Raw genomic sequence first — 20,295 nt, 5'->3', positions numbered from 1 at the left:
ATCTTTTAGCAAAATAAAAATTGTGAGATAACCTAGAAGAGGGTGAATATGTTATCACTAGTGGATTTGCCTTTTTTTCGAATAACTATAAATATGTGAATTATGTTGCAAAAATATAAATAAACAATTCACAACAGATAGATAAGCAATGACACAAATTGGAGAGACAGAAGATTTATAGTGATTCGACTTTATAAGTCTATATACATTCCTCTCAATACTTGAGAGAATTCTACTAGTATTTCTCTTTTAATACAATAAGTGAAGAAATATCACATTTACAAATCTTTTTCAAAGATAAGAGGATCATTTACAAATGTCTTTCAAGGATGAGAGGGTCCTTCCAATAGTCTAAGTACGGTCTAGACTAAAGCACCTTAATCTTTTAAGGATGACAGGGTCCTTGTACTAATCTAAGTACGGTCTAGATTAATACAATGATTGCTCTATTATAGAGTTCACAAACTCAAAATCTAAAATCAATTACAAATAAGAATGGTAAGATATTACCTGTCAAGAAGTGTGATACTTTACTCCTTGTGAGAGTGCACAATGATATGATGATGAAATTTGATATACTTGAATCTCCTTTCAACTTCTTGGTATCATTTGAGTTGGAGAATATGTGGAGACTTGAATGCTTGAGTTCTTGTTGAAGTAGAATTGAATGCAATAGTTTATTTTAATGCCAAAAGACACTTTTTTTATTTGTACACTCAACAATAAAGCCTTTGTTTATATGGTAGTTGGTTGTCTTAATGGAAAGTAAAGGTTGCATTTATAAAGCCTCTTTGATGCTCAAAAGTTGGTGAGAATAAAGCTTTAACAGCTATATTTTTACCTCTGACGGTCAACCATCAGATCCCGGTGGACCGTGAGTTTGATAGCAATGACCGTCAAACTTTTTGTAATTGACGATTACGTATCATTCTTAAAACCCTGTTTTATCAGTCGACTGTCAAGATCAACCGTCAGGTGTTCTGCCTTGTTTTTTTGCAGTCTGACTTTGGAAATGTTTTTCCCAACCTATATTTATTAAGTATGGATTACTTTAGTGGGTCTTTGAGCATTGCCTAAGGTCTATCTAGGCTATAATATGCATGTGTATGATGTGTGAATTACAATCATGCAATGTAGTGTTCCATCCTAGGCTAAGTGCATTGTCTTCTTTCAATTGATGATGATACTTGATTCTTAAGTTCTTCAAGTGATGTTCCTCATACTTCAATACTTAAAACTCCTTGATCTTCATGTGTGATGTCCTTTAGCCTTCAAGTGATGTTCTTCAATCTTCAATCGTTAATCTTCTTTTAAACTTTATATCAATAGTCATAGTCCTTCAAGTCCTTTTTAACCAATTGAACACAAATTTCTTTAAAAAAAAAAAAGTAAACTACATCAGCAACAAATTGAAACCCTCAAACACAACACGGGTGCATAAACAATACACTTCATCGAACAACAAAGAAAAAGGAAATATAATTAGAGAGAGAAAGTGCACCTCGCACTGGCAAGTATTGTTGTGGTTGAGCCATTGGAGAATACAATCTTGGTGTACAAATTTAATACTACCACTACAATCTTGGTGTACAAATTAGAGATTTTTTACCCTTTTTCCCCTTATAAAGGTGGGATGGTGGGAGGGGGAGAAGGAGAGGTGGAAGGAATGGGGTGTTTTTTCCCTGTTTTCTGCACCTATGCTATGCACACGTTTGTACATCTGACTTGATATCAAAGATGCAGATGCGAGGTTTTAAGAAGAATAAGATGCAGATTTGTGATGTAGAAGATGAAAAAGAATAAGAAGAAGTAGTTGAAGTACAAGAAGAAGAAGAAAGGAAACATTACCTGAGTTGAAGGAGATTTGAGATGAGGCAGATGATGTTCTCCACAAGTGACTTGGTTTCAACTTGAGGTTGAACAGTATCGTTCGAGCCTTGGAAAGAGATTGGAGATGAGGCAAAGAGTTGCAGGTAGCAGGAGAAGACCTCCTACCCTTGGTGATGGAAAGTGGAGTAATCGAGTAACCCTCTTTTTCATTCAAGCCTTGGAAAGAGATTATCGAGAAATATGTTTTAACTCAAGCCCAGTTTTTCCCCCAAAACATTTTGAGGTTTGCAAAACAAGGTCTCTGGTGTTTTTTAAGAATCTATTTCAAACACAAAAAAGAGGTTGGTTTGTTTCACTGGCACAGAAAAATGGACCGGGTGAATCCGAACTCTAGATTCCCTTTTTTGTGCCACTAGCACAGGAAAACACCAAAAGCATTTTTTTCAAAATGTTACCAAACGCGGCCTAATATTCCTAAATAGCACACAAAACTTCAGAGGCTGAGTATACCTCTTAAACATGTGAATTTGACTCTGAAATCTCAGTTCAATGAATGAATCCATTTTAAGGCTTGTAGAATGTTGGTTGCCATTTCTGAAAAGGTATTATGGATCTAGTAATTCCACCCTAAAGAAAAGTTATGACCTTCGAAAGTTGAGATGGCAAATTAATACTTTCGACCTGATCAAGTGGACTTCTGTCGGTCCAACCGATCTAAGAATTCATCGGAAATCTTCTCTACATCAATCTCCAAAAAATGAGAATAAAAAGAAGATAAAAAATAAGAAGACATAAATGTGTTATACGTTAAAACTTAAAAGGTGAATTATTATTGTCATAAAGGTCTGTTATTTTTCCAAATGTCACAAAACATCTATTTTGCTGCGTGGACATATTATATGTCTATTCCGACCATTGAATTGAAAGCACATGGTCTATATTAGTCATGTATCAATTTTCAGATTTAAGATAATCAAACACCCCCTTTTGTATGCACACATCCTGTGTGTCCATACATGTGTACTAATACTCTAGACATTATTGTACACTTTCCCAACTCTAAATGGGAACAAACAGTTCAGATAAAAAGAAGAAAAAAAAAAAAAAAAAAAACCATAAAAGTAAGTGGCTCAAATTTATCTTGTGATTTTCAAAAACATCACCTTCCATTGTTACGTGGATAATTATACAAACTTAAAAACATACATCGTGTGACTCGAACCCACGATTGGCAATTTATTTAGTTATGAGAAAAAGGACTTTGTCCCAAAGCATGGCTCTCGTCCCCGGACATAGGATGGGATCCGGCTCCTCTGTAGCGTGGGGGTGTGCTACAAGATGGCAACAAAGCTCGCCATGTGGATGAGCTCCCATTTGGACAGCATGGATCGAGCTGAAAATCCTGAGCGTGGTGCACATACGATGTACAGCAGGATTTCTTAATTTTGAAATCCAATATCCGTGCCGTCCAAATGGGAGTCGTCCACATGATGAGCTCTAATGCGACACTACAAGATCTGTGTAGCGCACCCCGCGCTACAGAGGAGCCCAATGTCACAAGATGTGGCAAATGACCATCCCACCCCCATGAAAGGTGTAAATCTTACCCCTATTGATGCATCTACGTGCGCTCCCACTAGCCTGCACTGACGTAGGAGCCACGTTCCTAGATAGAAAACTCTTCCCCTTTAGTTATTTAGAAAACTAAAGCCATTAGGATAGAGGTAGTACTATTTCATCCTCTCAAAAAAAAAAAATTTTGAACTATATATTGTTTATTCCTATCCTACTTTGAAGTTTGAACACGTCACATTGAGGAACCAGATCAAGTCTACATGGATATATTAATGGTGCATTGACATATTACAACATTATTAGTAGTATCAGAGTTAAATTTAGTACGTGGAACGGATCAACCACGACGATCCAACCTACCCTACAAAGTACCCTACCCTCCTTCACTCCTTGTCATTCACATCCCGAGAAAATGCTGTTCCCTGTTCCCCTTCGTGTTACACATTTTTCCTATACTCACTAATCGATTAAAACAGGGAACCTCATCATCTTATCTATTGTTCTTTCTTAGGCCCCCTCATATAAATAATTAAAACCGCACTAAACTTAGTCAAAAAACAATTAATAAATAAATTAAGAAACACCATCTATAATTGAGGTTCATGCTTTTCTTATAATAGGAATCTTAAGTTAAACATCCATCTTTGCTTTTCTTTTTTTTTGGGGTTGATTGAGTTGGGGGGAGTGGTTACATTAAGTGATTACAATATTCTTTTTAATTGTCTTGTCATTCACTATTAAAAAAAGATCACATGATTTCTACGTCTAGATATAGAATTATGTGAAATTACTGTTCAACTCCCAATGAACTAAAAAATTTCAATCAATTAAATACTTTTGCAAGTGCTTTTATTGGCCCTTGGACTGATGCAGATGCTACACGACGGATTAGTGTTCTCTTGCCCCACTTCTTACTAAGTATTTTAAAACCTGCACATTTTGATATGGGTAAATGTTATTACTCATAGCATAAAGGATAACAACGCATAAAAACCGTTGGATTGGTATCTTTTACTTTGTTTCATCATGACCAGTCATAGTGCAGTGACTTTCACGTAATTGCCTTATCAAAAAAAAAAAAAAAAAAACTTTCACGTAATTGAGAGAGAGAGAGGAAAAAGTCAAGATCAAGTGACCAACTTGCTTGACCCGCGTGGGAGGACGAAGACTACCCATTTGCACGACCGTGTTGCTACGGTGGGTCCCATCGCAGTAATTGAAGTACGGGTGACGTAAGAATCGTCCTACGTGTGACAGGCAGGTTCTTTACGCTGTCATCAGTCACCAGAGTCACTACCACTTGGCACTTGCTTCCTTCCTCGCTCCTTCCTTGTGGGTTGTGCTTGGTGACGGCGAGCTTTCACCTTTCAAGGTTCACGGCTGCTTCCACTCTTTCTTTGACTTCCTCGGCCGCCAGTCTAGTCAAACACCTAATCTAAAAAACGCAAAATCATTTGTGATTTTAGAGAGATTTTTTCCAACAAGATGGGCCACCTGTTGACCGTTGATTTTTTTTTCGTTTATAAGATTCTGACACGTGGAAGTTGAAGTAGCTGATCCAAATGAATCAAAAAAAAAAAACTTATGCTAAGAGTTAGCAAGAAACTTATATTTCAATTTTGAAAAAAAAATTCTCTCTAAAAATGAGGCGTAGAAAATGTCTACATACATTTAATTATTATTTATTATTTATTTTTTTTCTCACATCTAAAAAATAAATAAATAAATAAATCCTTGTTAAAATCAAGAAGAAATTCAAAACCCTAGTATGGTTTTGACAACTCTTTTTGGTTTTCAAAATCCAAGGTTTGACTTGACTAGTTCTCGTTCGAGGCTTTCCAAACCCCTGGTGTTGTTTTGACATCCGATCATGGATTGAGGGTGATTCTCATACAAGGCTTTCAAAAACCCTAGAGTTGTTTTGACAATTTTTTCAGTCTTTCAAAATTAGAACATGGTTTGAACTGAAAATGTGGGCAGTGCACATTAGAGATGATCGAGAGTTACATATGAAGCTCATTAATATAGATGGTTGGATGTGACAATTGTCAGGTGTCGACATCTTCACCTAGTACTATCGCATTATCACACTTTAAGCAAATGGAGAGGATTTCTATGCTCATAGAGGGAGGGATGTCCACCTCTTAATATTTTAATGAGAAAATGTTCTCTGCACTCGAGGCACATGATGCGCCCAGACACATGTGGTGGGAGAAATGACCACCCTGCCCCCCTAGTGATCGAAATGGCCGCCTTGTCCCACCGTATGTGTCTAGCTAGGCGTAGACTGTGTCTTCCCATTCTTGATTTCTCATCGTCTCCATTATGTATTTCATGTATTGTATATAAAGAACAGAAAAAAACTGAGACTTGGTTTAAAAAATTGCATTAGAACCCATAGAATTGTCTAATTCAAATTAGAATTGATGGTGGTCAATTTTTATTTCCATTACAACAAAAGATGGATCAATTAAGAAGACAAGAGAATCCCACTTTCTAGTTGTTACCTTTTGTATCACTAAAAACACATATAAGTAAAGAATAATCATTGTATTACCCAAATCCTACAAGCTCTCTTGGCACAAAAACTCCAAACATCTAAGATATGAAGAGAACTATTCTCCACTCCAATTCATTTTCTTACTATTCTGACTGATTATCTATTTATTTGAATCAGAAATGATGGAGACCGAACTGAAGCTTTCAGGGTTTTAAAAACTTAGATGTGAGGTTCTATCATTTGCTGAAATTCAAAGGGTTACTCAAGAAGGAAAAAAAAGGAAGTTCAAAGCCCTACTAGTCATAAGAAGTACATTTTTTTCCAATTATGAAAGTCCATTGGTCTCCCATTCAAAAGGCTTTACGCGTACTCATATGGAAAGGGTATATTGAAACCCAATTTTGACGCCAAGTGATGAATTTCAGTGTTGAATGTTTTAACCTCAGTAAAAGTGTTTGTTTGTCTCTTTTGTGGTTCTTTTGTTTGGATGGATTTATTTCTTTCTTCTTGGTTAATAGATGAAATTATCTCTCCGTTGATGGCATTGTCGAAGGTGGGGAAATATCTCTGTAGCTTGGTTGGTTAAGCTAATTGGCATGTTGACTTTGTACTTTTATTCTTCTTTCTTTCTTTTAGGAAAAAAAAAATTAGATGAAAATATCTTGTTTTTCATTTTTTTTAGGGAGAGTGATTTTGAGAAATTCTTTCTTTATTAGGAAAATATAATCAATGCATTATGCATCAAATTTCAACCTTATAACACTATGTCCCTTTGAGTACTTCACAGTAAAGTCCTCGAACTTTAATAGTGGTAGAAAATAGTTGCAACAACTATTGGGTGTCTGAACATAAAATCTGCAATCGTTGGTGGCTTATCTTTTCTTGTACTTGATCACCAACTCGAATCGATAATTTACTTGACATTAAGGATGCAAATGGATGTCAATAATCCATATTTGATTTGTGTACGTTCGTATATTTAGGAGGATCCATAATTGAAAAATCAATTTACAAAAAGTATTCGAATTTGTTCGAAAACTAATTAGATGCGAAAACAGATATTTCAGTTTCAGATCCGATAATATTGATCCATTTAGATCTAATTCTGAAAATATAATTAAATAATATTGTATAATTTTTATCAAATTCATTATATATTACTAGTAATTAGCTAAGAAATAAAATTAAAAAAAAATTATGAGGAATTTCATAAATGACACTTCATCATCAACCCTAGTGGGGTAGTGGATTCAACCTTTCACCTTCTTGTCCTCTCGAATTTTCATCTCCTCCAGTTCTCCATTGTTCAATGTAGATCATGAGACCGTTGCGCCGTTCTTTCCAAACTCATGACTCCACTCTCCAATCTCCACTAAGAATGTAAATGGATAGTTAAAATTATGTAATCGAATCATGTTTGTATTTCTAAAAATCAGTTTCTAAAAACTATATATATCTAATATTACAGATGATGTTATGTTCAATGTCAATATGTTCCATTTACATCCCTAGGTGACATGATCCAAATAAATATTCAATGGATTTTATTCATAGAATCAAGCACTAAAAAGTAGACCATTGGATCACTACTGATGAGTCATAAAATCCCCATCTGACAAAAAGTGACATATGGACGGTTTGAGGCTGAACCCGAGGGCCGAGCCCAGCACAAATGGTGCAGTGCCGAATCGAGTCGACCAAACAGAGCTGAACTCGAGGACCGAACCGAGCCAAGGGACTCCAAACAGAACACCATGGGGTAATCACCCCACTAGATACGACCGAGCACCAGGGGCGAGCATCGCAGTTGCCGAGCACTAAGCCGAGCACACCAAGCACGGTCGAAAGGGCAATCGTCGCTAAGCATGAATGCCTAGTCAAGCCCCAATCCAGTCTGAGGACCTAGCTGAGCCAAACGGTGCGGCATCAAACCAACCTCCAAAGGAGAAGGCCATCACCTTCATCACCAACACAGCCGAGCCATGAGCCGAGCCCACTCAAGTCAGCCATAGGCCGAGCACCCGACCAACCCGAGTTCGACCGGGCTCACACATACACCTGGAGGCAGCTCCCACGCCAATTGTGCAGAGCACAAGGCCGAGCACCGAAGACTCGGTCGCCCGAGGTCAAGCATCGAGGACATGACTGTCCGAGGCCAAGCCCTCTCCAGAAGCAAAAATAACGGCCCACCGGGGATCACGAAGCCATGTCGGCATGCCCCGACAATCACGGGACAAGAATTGAACTACAATCCGCACCGCAATACAGAGTTACACTCCAATAAGGACTCTTACCTTAGTGAGAGTCCGACCCCGAAAATAACTCTCCACTCCGCCACGCGCGGAAGAGCCCTACCAACAAAGGACTCTTACCATACAAGGACTCCTCCAACCGCCTCACCGTATTCTATAAATACTCAGGTATGGAGCTCAAACGCTCATCTTACTTTCACTACGCAGATACGCTGTTGCATTGGAGACCTGACTTGAGCGTCGGAGAGTCCTAGGCTAGAGCCACACCGGCTCTCTTGCGCTCACTCAATTTTTGCAGGCTCATCCGTGGGCGAACCGGGCATTGGAGGTTTTCATCCGCAACATATTTGGCGTCATCTATGGGAACGACATCAGCAAGCCAGTGTCATTTCTACCCATCGCAAGAGCAAGAACAATGGTTGTGCAAACAAGATCGGGGCAGCATGGCTCTGCCTCCCGCGGGGATGAGCCGTTGCCTGATCGATAGGCAAGGCACTCCCCATCCCCCGAAACTTCATGACAAGGAGCGGCTGGAAGACCCCCACGAGGAGGAGGAACTCAGCGCAGCACGGGTGTAGTCGCCAACCTGGCACCTCGGGTGAACGGAGGGAGTGAAGGAAGTGTGTTGGACACTGCAGCGGTGGAGCGAACCCAGGCCGAGCCGAACTAGAACGGGTTGAACCTGTCGTCGCCGCCACCCTTATCGGAGAACTCGGATCCCGAGGCTCTAGCGAACAATCGACAAGCCATGGACCTTCAACTTCAGCTGCTACACACTAACGAGATGCTGCATACACTCATGGGTCAGATGGCCCAGGGCGGGTTGCTGGGCCAGCCACCAATCGCGCCCCCTTTGGCACTGGTACCCGTCGAGGGAAACGTGCAGTAGAATGGAGGCGGGTGTGGAGCCGAACCGAGCAGAGCCAAGCAGAGCAGCATCATCTCATCTGCCCCGTCAAAAAACTCCTCCTCCGTGTCCCAATAGTGGTGCTCAACGGGATGAGCTGGAGCATCGTCAGAGCCCAAGGGCAGGGCGAGAGATTGAACCAGCGGCGTCGGTCGCTAGAAGATCGGTATTTTTTGGATGGCTCGAAGAGGACGGGCAGCCGAGGGGACATCGAGAACAGCGGGAGGAGCCCAACGAGAGACATGTAGTAAGGAATGGAGAAAGATCTCGCCATAGCTCTCCGCGCCGAAGCCCGCCTCTCCGAGAAGAGTAGCAGAGAAGCCCCTGCGAGTCCAACTTCCAGGAGGAAAGAAGAACAAGAAGGGGCGAGGCTGACCGAGCCGAACACAATGGCTAACCTCGGCGGGATGACCGTGTGAGCCGATCCAGAGTCGAGGAGCAAAACGGCCAACCTCGGCCGAATGGACAGGATAACCTACACCAAGCTGACGAGCTGAACGGCCGAGCACCCGAAACTGAGTTGGAAGGAGGCTACGAGAGTTAGTCGAATAAGTGGAGGGATTGAAGAAATAGGCAACCCCTGACGCCTACTCACTGGTCGGACGGCACCCTTATCCTCCCGAGATCATGACTGCACCTCTACTGGCCGGGTTCAAGCCACCCCCCTTTGATCGATATAATGGAACCACAGACCCGACGGATCACATTAACTACTTCAATGCGATGATGACTATGTACGGGGGAATAGAAATTGTCTCATGTCGTGCCTTCCCTTCTTCTCTTAAGGGTACGACAACCTAGTGGTTCTCATGGTTGCCGCCGAACTCCATCACAAGCTTCGCTCAGCTCTGTAGGGCCTTCATCACGTGTTTCTAGATTAGCATAAACCATAAGAAGACGACGGTCAATCCCCTCAGCATGAAACAAAGGCCAGACGAGTCAATTCAAGCATTTGTTTTCCGCTTCAACAAGGAATCCTTGAATATCAAGGACCTGGATGAAGCCACAGCACACACGGCGATGAGCAACAGACTTACAAACATGGACCTCATCAAGGACTTGACCGGAAAGCCGACTAAGAATATGGCCGAGCTCTTGGAGAGATGTAATGAGTTCGTAAACATGGCGGAGGCGCTCCAAGCCCTGAAGACGAGTGAAAATGAGGGAGAGAAGAAAAGGTCAGCGACCAATGACCGAACGGATGAAAAGTGGACCAAGACTGGCCGCTGAGCCGAGAGCTCAGACCGAGCTCAGAGTCCCGAGTACACTCCTTTAAACACGTTGCGGAAGGAAATTCTAATGCAAATTCAAGAAGACGGGTACACATGCCGACCTCGGCTGATGCAAGTTGGGTCATCCCGGAACCCCCACAAGTACTACCTATTCCATAAGGACGTAGGCCATGACACCGAGGAATGCTACCAACTGAAATGAGAAGTTGAAGAGCTGATCAAAGCAGGGCACTTGAAGCGGTACATCAAGGGGAGCCGAGAACAACGTGGTAGTCGACGATTCGAAGACCACGATCAAAGGAAGTCCTAGCTGAGGTCCGAGAGTCGGAGGGCCAAGCGCGACGAGGACAAGGTCCGAGCCAAAAAGAAGGATGACGGATTCGGGCCGAGCAATGAGAAATGAGCTCCCATATACACCATCCTTGGAGGGCCCGGACAAGAATCCACCTGGAAAGCCAAGGAGAATGCATGGTTCATCAGAGTCGTAGAGATGCAGAGAAAAAGGCCAAAGTCTGAGGCAACGATCTCCTTCTCTGAGGCTGACCTCGAAGGTATAAGTTTACCTCACAATGATGCTTTGGTGGTGCAGGTAGAAATAGCGAGGAGACCCATTCACCGAGTATTGATCGATTCAGGAGCATCCGTGGATCTTATGTCGCTGGACGCGTATTGACAGATCGGCCTCGGGGATGAGGCGCTCAAACCAGAAGGCACCTCACTCCATGGATTCTCGGGGGCCACCACCATGATCAAGGGGACGATAGACCTCCTGGTCACGTTCGGGCAAGCTCCATACCAAGCGACGATCCAAGTCAAGTTCATGGTGGTACGGTCGGTGGTAGCCTTCAACGCCATACTTGGTCGCCCATCGCTCACCGCCCTCCAAGATGTTATCTCACCGATACACTTGAAGATGAAATTCCCCATGGAGAACGGCATCGGAGAAATCTGAGGTGATCAAAAGAGAGCTCGAGAGTGCTACGCCATCTTTGTCAAGCAAAATAAAGGAAATGTCCAAGGAATGGCTATGTGCGTTAAGCACCTCCCTGAAGACCAGCGGGATGAGCTCACCGAAAGGCACGGAAGGCCCGTGGAAGACCTCATCCCGTTCTGCCTTAGTGACGAAGACCCAACGAAGACAGTACAGCTCGAGTCATTGCTGAGTGAAGAACAAAGAAATCAGCTCAGAAATTTGTTGAAGATGAATGCCGACGTCCTTGCCTGGTCGGCCACTGACATGCCCGGTATACCAAGGCACATAGCCGAGCACAAACTCCATGTGGATCAGAGCCAAAAGCGGATCCAACAGAAAAGAAGGAACTACGCCCTCGACCTGCAAGCCGCGATCAAAGAAGAGCTCCAAGTGAATCTAGCCGTGACCCCGGTAGCGGTCAATGCGGTACTGATCAGAGAGGAGGGCTGAGCACAAAAGCCCATATACTACATTAGCCATGTGCTCGTTGATGCCGAGACAAGATACTCCAAGTTCGAGAAAGTAGCATTCGCCCTTGTCATGGCTGCGAGAAAGCTGAGGCCCTATTTTCAAGCTCATTCGATCATGATGTTAACCGATCAGCCCCTTAAGAAGGTACTGCACAAGCCCGATGCGTCGGGTCGATTGATTGCGTGGGCGGTAGAGCTGAGAGAATACGATATAAGCTATCGCTCGAGGACCACGATAAAAGCACAAGCCTTGGCCGACTTTGTTGCTGAGTGCACCATGCTTGACCCTGAGGCCGGAGGTGAGAGAGCAGGGGAAGGGGCCGAGGCCGAGCAATCATGGGCCATGAATGTAGACAGCTCAAGCAACTCTGGTGGTGGTGGAGCCGGGCTGATCTTAGTTAGTCCTGAGGGATTTCGCATCCAATACGCCTTGAGATTTAAGTTCCCTGCCTCCAACAATGAGGCCAAGTACGAAGCCCTTCTAGTCGGACTCCGAGTAAGCAAAGTCATAGGAATCAGGCGACTGAAGGTACGAAGCGACTCCCAACTTGAGGTGAACCAAATCAACGGGGAGTATGAAGCGAAAGATGAAAGGATGGTAGCTTATCTGAGCCGAGCACAAAAACTGATAGCCGAGCTCGAGCACTTTGAGATGACCCAAATACCAAGAAAGGAGAATGTTGTGGCTGATTCCCTGTCAAGGTTAGCCGAGGTCGACCTCCCAAATCTGAGCCGATCAGTGTACATTGAAATTTTGGAAAAGCCATACCTACAAGAAGAGAGAACGCTCTACTGCGGAATACAGCATACCAACAGAAGACAGCGAAGTACTACGACTCAAGGGTGAAGGAACGACACTTTCGCTAAGGAGACCTAGTCCTCAGAAAACTCAGCGCGTTTGAGCCAAGGAAGCAAGAAAAGTTAGTGCCCAATTGGGAAGGACCGTACATAGTCTCCAAGCAAATTCGCCCAGGGACGTATCGCTTGTAGACTCCGAGAGCCAAGAAGGTACCGAGGCCTTGGAACTCGAAAAATTTGAAAAAAAAATTTCAATGAAGTATTCTGTTCAGCTCAGCTTTGAACAAGCACTTATGTACTCGGCTGCAGCCTCCACTTTTATGATTCAGTTCAGCTCAGATGTTTATTTGAAGTTTGAAATCCAACATGCCGAGTCGTAAGACCAATCCTCATAGACTGGCCAACATTAAAGACCGATCCTCATAGATCGGCAGCCGTGTCATAAGACCAGTCCTCATAGACTAGCCGACGTTAAAGACCGACCCTCATAGGTCAGCAGTCAAATCATAAATGCCGAGTCATAAGACCAGTCCTCATAGACTGGCCGACGTTAAAGACCGATCCTCATAGATCGGCAGCCGTGTCATAAGACCAGTCCTCATAGATTGGCCGACGTTAAAGACCGACCCTCATAGGTTGGCACCCAAGTCATAAATGCCGAGTCATAAGACCAATCCTCATAGATTGGCCGACGCCGAAGACCGACCCTCATAGGTCGGCAACAAGGTCACAAGGAAAGCTCTCATAGGCTGGCTCACTCACAAGACTAACCCTCATGGGTTAACTACCTTAACACCGAGCGCGACGGCCAAGCAAACTGACAACTGAGTACAACCACAATTGCCCAAGGCCCAAAGCTCGGTTGAGTGGACGGCATGGTACAATAACCCTCCGCCAAATGCCGAACACAGCAACCAAGCAGAGCAGCGATTGTTTACATGAACCAAGTTTGTAGGCTCAGCTGGGAGATCGGGCTCAGTACCTTAATATAAGGCAAAGGCTAAACGCGATGACCGAGCTGTAGGGTCGAGAGCTCGGGCTCAACCAGACATTTTATCGTCATAGCCAAACGCCTTAGCCGAGCCAACAAATGAAGTAAAAATTGCTAAGGCACAAAGCTCGGTCGAACACTCGGAGTGAGTGCTCGGCCTCGGTGCTCAAAGATAAGAACAACGTTGTCAAAGTAATAAGAGGCGAATTGTCACCTATTTATAACCTCCGACTCCCTGAGATCCAACGACCGAGAAGAGCTTAGTGAGATTCAACGGTCTAGATCGAGAGATGATTCAAATTCCTAAATGCCATAATGTCATCGAACGACGTGGCACTGACAACCCAACTGTCAAAGTCCGTACAACGTCAAATCCCACAGAGAAAGAGCTCGGACTCGGCCTCAGGACGGAATAGTCAGCACATCGAAAGACAATACTCATCAAGGACGAGCCGAGCCTTGATGAGTGGGGGGCCTGTGATGAGTCATAAAATCCCCATCTGACAAAAAGTGACACATGGACGGTTTGAGGCTGAACTCGAGGGCCGAGCCGAGCACAAATGGTGTAGTGCCGAACTGAGTCGGCCGAACCGAGCCGAACTCGAGGACCAAACCGACCTGGCCGAACCGAGCCAAGGGACTCCAAACCGAACACCAGGGGGTAATCACCCCACTAGATACGATCGAGCACCAGGGGCGAGCATCGCAGTCGCCAAGCACTGAGCCGAGCGCACCAAGCACGGTCGAAAGGGCAATCATCGCTAAGCACGAATGCCTAGTCAAGCCCCAGTCCAATCCGAGGACGAAGCCGAGCCAAACGGTGTGGCATCAAACCAACCTCCAAAGGAGAAGGCCATCACCTTGATCACCAACACGGCCGAGCACTATGGCCAAGCACTATGGCCGAACACTGCCGAGCCATTAGCCGAGCCCGCTCAGGTCAGCCATAGGCTGAGCACCCAACTAACCCGAGTTCGGCCGGGCTCACACATACGCCTAGAGGCAGCTCCCATGCCAATTGTGCCGAGCACTGAAGACTCGGTCGCCCGAGGTCGAGCATCGAGGACACGACTGTCCGAGGCCGAGCCCTCCCCAGAAGCAACGATAACGGCCCACCGGGGATCACGAAGCTACGATCCACACCGCGATACAGAGTTACACTCTAATAAGGACTCTTACCTTAGTGAGAGTCCGACCCCGAAAATAACTCTCCACTCCGCCCCATGCGGAAGAGCCCTACCAACAAAGGACTCTTACCATACAAGGACTCTTCCAACTGCCTCACCTCATTCTATAAATACTCATGTATGGAGCTCAAACGCTCATCTTACTTTCACTACGCAGTTACGCTATTGCATTGGAGACCTGACTTGAGTGTCGGAGAGTCCTAGGCCGGAGCCACACCGGCTTTCTTGCGCTCACTCGATTTTTGCAGGCTCATCTGTGGGCGAACCGAGCATCGGAGGTTTTCATCCGCAACAACTACAATAGTCAATTGTACATTATGTGGCCTCCTTTGTAGATTATAGAAGAATCTTTTTAATAATTTTATTAATAGTATTTCTTTTAATTTCATGATAAGATAAATATATATATATATATATATATATATATATATATTAAACCACCAAATTTATTCAATTATTATATGTTAAACAATTAAAAAATAAAATAAAATAAAATAAACAGTAATGGGTTTTAAGTTGGTCAACATTGACACAAGACAGTTTTCTACCATTTCACCACGGTAAGTTTACAACCATAACAACAACGGTTATTTGACTCATTGTGACATGTCAACCATATTTACCTTTTATAGTAATTATGTATGTACAATTTACTTATCACTTTACCCCTATAAATAGAACGATAACTATTTATATATTAACCCAAATTCCGTCACTACACCGTTAGAGCATATTACGTGACAAATCTTTAAAATGGTGTTAATGCACAGACTGCACCGTTAAATGTACCCATCCCTCTTTATAGAAAATTAGAAATTATACGGCATGTTTTGGCTTGATTCGTAAAATCCAATTATTCGGAGGTCATTACCCCGAAATTTAGGGATTCCTTGAGCCTTGCCCTGGATATATTTTAAATTATTTTATTAATTAATTTCTATATTTATTCACATCATCATTGTTTTCCTTCTTTAAAAAGTAAAAACCTAATTTGGATTTGTTGTTTAATGTCTACCCATTGGTCCAAGTAAGTTGAACCACTCAACTTGCCTTCTTAGCTTATGTCCCGAGACACTTGAAATGACCATCAAACCCCCCCCCCCCCCCCCCCCCAACATTTTAGTAATGCGAAAAATATGGTGGGTCCGGTTCGGAAATAGCAAACCGGAGTTAAAACCATTGAAGCTGGAGAGACATTGAACCTGGTCAATCCAAATCAATTCAGTTGGATTTTGGATGATTAATTGGTTTTGGTCTTTCCATGTCCACATTAGAAACCTAGGTTATCATGTTAGGTAACGAGTAACCCCACTTTTTATTTTTAAAAAAGAAAAATAGAAAGGCATGGACCACATGGTTTGCCTAACCTAACATACCTTCCTTTAGGAACCCATGGCATCAAATCTAAAGGCTTTCTATTATTCGATATCTTCTTTAACTCTGTGGATTCATTATTAATGCTAGAAATCTCACATGTATTGTGAAATCTATGGGTATTTCTAACTAAGAATTTTTTAGGGGGTTGGGGAGAAGGGAAGGGATTTAAAAAAATAAGATGGAAATATTCAAAAGTCAATTCAACATAATCAATTAGGTAATGGAATGAAATTTAAAATTTACCTAAATGGTGCAAACATAGCATTTGGACGATATGGTCCATTTACTTGAATTATATCATTTACTTCATTTTTAGTTTGTCCTTGCCTGCCCATAAATATCCATAGTAACTAATATGCTTCCATGTATAAGAAAAGTCCCATGGAGAACACCTTTTTAATGATTCACCTTGCATTATAATTGTAGGTTTTTATTTTTTATTTTTTGGGACAAAATTAGTATGTACATAAATATAATATCAAGGGGAAAATATAGGGGCATCCCCCAACTATGGCATGCTTTCATGTACCCTCCCCCCCCCCCCCCCTCATTTTTAAAACTTTTCAAACACACCCCATCATCTATTGAAATAAAGTAAATTAGTCTATCAAATTAGCTCGTTAGTTTTAAACGTTAATACTCACTCAACCATATTTTTAGGACTAAATCGCCCAAATTAAAAGTTTGAAGATGGAAATACCCTTTAGGGGTAAATATTAAATACAAATGATGCCTTTTTTTTTTCCCCTAGTCTGCCTTTAGGTGTCCCTATATTTTCCCTTCTTTTTTTTTTTTTTTCCATTCTCGTGATAGTAGTAGTACAAGGAAAAGATCCTCCTGACTCCGAGTTGGATAAATGATCGAGTGTCACGCCCATGGTCACTGTGCCATCGTCGGATTATAGTGAAATAGCTCGAGTTCAATTCGAGACTCGGCTAAATGATTGAGTGCCACGCTCATGACACTGCGCCATTGACAGATTACGATGAAATTATTGTGCCAATCTCGATCGACATCTGTCCCATCATCTGAAAGGTACCCAACAATCACGTGACGCTAACGAATCGATCAGTGGGCCCCGGCTTATCAGGTAGGTAAAGATCAGAAACAAACGATTGTGTATATCATTCTCGTTCTAGTATTTACCTCTAAATGGTATTTTCGTCTTCAAACTTTTAATTTGGGCAATTTGGTCCTAAAAAAATGGTTGGGTGAATATTAACATTTAAAACTAACTATCGTTAGTTTAATAGACTAATTTACTTACTTTCAATAGATGAGGGGGTGTGTTTGAAAGGTTTTAAAGATGAGGGGGTGTACATGAAAATAGGCCATAGTTGAGGGGGTGTCCCTATATTTTCCCCTAATATGAATTAGAAGGCGGGTCTCTGCTCAACGGTAAAGTTGATCTATTGTAACCCAGTAGTAGTCATGGGTTCAAGTCAGGAAACACCCTCTTTGCAAAGCGGGGGAAGAAAATACATTTATAGAATGTCTGGCAAAACAAATTTACACATCAAATTGGAGAATATAAAAATGGATTTAGATTTCAATCATCCAATCAATGGTCTAGGGATTACTTCTTAATGGACATTTTAATGATTATTGTGGTAATAAAATGTGTAATCAAAACCTTTTATGTAATTAACTACATTGTCCTGACTTGCTTCAAATTATCTCTTCACCCTTACTTGAAAAGTAGATATGCTTTTTATATTCTTTCAAAAGTGAGAATCTATCCAAATTAATTGAGGAATAGTCTTGTAATCATGCTAAAAGAGGGGATGAATGAGAATAACTGAATAAGGTATATTCCACAACTAGGGTTTCTTATCTCAAGATGGGTTGAACCCGGTTATATATATCCTCATAAATGTGTAAAATCCTGATCACCCGATTTCCTTCAAGATCAGGATGGGTATGGTAAGGGTAGGGAAGAGAAAGTGAGAGTTTTTGGAGAAAATAATTTGGAATGAAGAGTGATGTCACTTTCGTCATTGTATAGTTATAACTTCGAATGAGATGAACACTCCCCAAGGTGTCACTTCGTTGAAATTTATATCCTAAAAAAATTCTTTATTTTATTATTAAATAAAAAAAGAAAGAAATAGAAGAAGGAAGAAGGAAAATTAATGGAAAGAAGGAGGTCGATTCCTTGTAATCAACGCAAGTGTCTTGGTTTGGGTTCGGAATTAGGTTCGGGTAGACTTTGAGCGGATAAGAACGACCCAACCCTTCATACGCCATCTACCACAGCTACAAGAACCCTCCCCCACCCCCATTCCACTCTTCTAAGTTCTTCTAACCCTTCAGACTTCAAAAATCACAATTCCCGATTTTCTCTCTCTCTGACTCTCTGAGAAGAAAGAACACACAGAGCAATTACCCATCATCTCAAACTGGCGATCGAGAACCAAGAACCAACTATGAAGGAGATCAAACCCAAGAGCAGAAGAATCATGGTAAGCCCAATAAGCGTTTTGCGTCTTCTCTCTGCTTTTGTTTCTCAATCTTACATCAATCTTCGTTTTTGATTGATTGGTTTTGTTTCAAATGTTGTGAAACAGGGAGCTGGAGGACCAGAAGACGATGATAACAGGTGGCCGCCATGGTTACGCCCTCTTCTTGAGACGAATTTCTTCGTCCAATGCAAGTCACATGCTGATTCCCACAAATCGGAATGCAATATGTACTGCTTGGATTGTATGAATGGCAGTCTCTGTTCTGTCTGCCTCGCCTATCACAAAGATCACAGAGCCATTCAGGTTTCATTCTCTTCCCTTTTGTTTTTATCTTCTGAGTTATTTGGCTTCTAACCATGTATAAAAGCTTGTATCTTTGATTAGGAGAATTGGGTTTTATTGAATTTCAATCTTGAATCTGAAAAGGGGCTTTCTCTGTTTTCGCCATTAATGGATTTGCTCTGTTTTTGCCATTACAGATAAGGAGGTCTTCATACCATGATGTGATCAGGGTTAATGAGATTCAGAAGGTATTGGACATTAGTGGTGTTCAGACCTACATTATCAACAGTGCTAGAGTTGTGTTCCTTAACGAACGCCCTCAGCCCAGGCCAGGCAAAGGGGTAACCAACACTTGTGAGGTCTGTGAACGAAGTCTACTCGATTCCTTCCGTTTCTGTTCTCTGGGTTGCAAGGTAAAACATTAATCTCATTTGACTTCCCTGATGAAATCTTCTGTGACATTCTCTCTAAATTATTTACCAAATCGGATTTTATTCATTTATGATTACAGATTGTGGGTTCTTCGAAGAACTTCAGGAAGAAGAAACGCCATCAGGGTTTGGCTTTAGATGAAGAAGAATCTTACAGTAGCAGTAGTAGCCTTGGCATTGAGAAAAAAAAGGTTCAGAGCTTCACCCCTTCGACACCGCCACCAACTGCGGTAAATTACAGAACTGCCAAGCGAAGGAAGGGAATCCCTCACAGAGCACCAATGGGAGGACTTATTATAGAATATTAGAAGTCTTTACTCTTTTAGTTTAATTACTCCTGATATCCCCAGATACGAAGTAAATATCACATTGCCCGTGCAACACACGAGCTTTTACTGAGGAGGTCAGGAGGCCGGTGTTGTGGGAGACTATGTACATAGCAGCAGCAGCAACAGCAACAAGAAATGTGAAAATGTTAAAAAAGCTGAAAGAATAAGACGTGAAGAAGGCAAGGAGGGGGGAAGAAGATCTGAAGGAGGATTTGGAAGTGAAAATAGTTTGGTATAAGATAGGTAAGGATAATATACCTAAGTTTTGTTGGAGTCGTAGACAATAGAGTGGGTGGAAAATGTAAATATACTTTGTGATTAGGGAGTAAAATGTACTATTGGAAATAGCAATGTGTCTATATAAATGGAATGGAATGGAATGAAATAAAAGATCTACCATCCATGTCTCTTTCGTTTCTGCTTTCTGATATCGTGTCTGTTTCTGATATCAAATGTTAGATAGTAGATCAATATTTCTAAAGCTCTAGAGTTGATCATTTGTGTTTTTTTCGTTGCTGCCTTATAACTTTGTGTCTATTTCTTATGGATTCGGTTGTTCTTTTTGGAGGGTATCGCCCAATAAGTGCCCAATGAGCTATCCATAGGCTGCGTTGTGCCACATACATCCCGATGATTGATTGTATATGCATCAGGATGTGTGCGGCACAACTTAGCCTTTTTCACCGGATAGATTGGTGG

The 20,295-nt window shown here is 42.2% G+C and overlaps 1 protein-coding gene across 1 annotated transcript; it reads left to right on the top strand.

Annotated features, from left to right (window-relative positions):
* Positions 1 to 18,431: 18,431 nt before the first annotated feature.
* LOC122663702 (protein RGF1 INDUCIBLE TRANSCRIPTION FACTOR 1-like) lies at positions 18,432 to 19,997 on the top strand. The gene is made up of 4 exons (XM_043859330.1): positions 18,432 to 18,554; positions 18,660 to 18,857; positions 19,034 to 19,249; positions 19,348 to 19,997. Exons 1-4 carry the CDS (start codon positions 18,519 to 18,521, stop codon positions 19,573 to 19,575), a joined length of 678 nt encoding a protein of 225 aa, XP_043715265.1. The 5' UTR covers positions 18,432 to 18,518; the 3' UTR covers positions 19,576 to 19,997.
* The last annotated feature ends 298 nt before the right edge of the window (positions 19,998 to 20,295 follow it).

The sequence above is a fragment of the Telopea speciosissima genome, chromosome 6 (assembly GCF_018873765.1).
Source record: "Telopea speciosissima isolate NSW1024214 ecotype Mountain lineage chromosome 6, Tspe_v1, whole genome shotgun sequence".
Taxonomy (NCBI): Eukaryota; Viridiplantae; Streptophyta; class Magnoliopsida; order Proteales; family Proteaceae; genus Telopea; species Telopea speciosissima.
The sequence above is the reverse complement of the archived record's forward strand: the minus strand, read 5'-3'. Positions and strand labels throughout refer to the sequence as shown.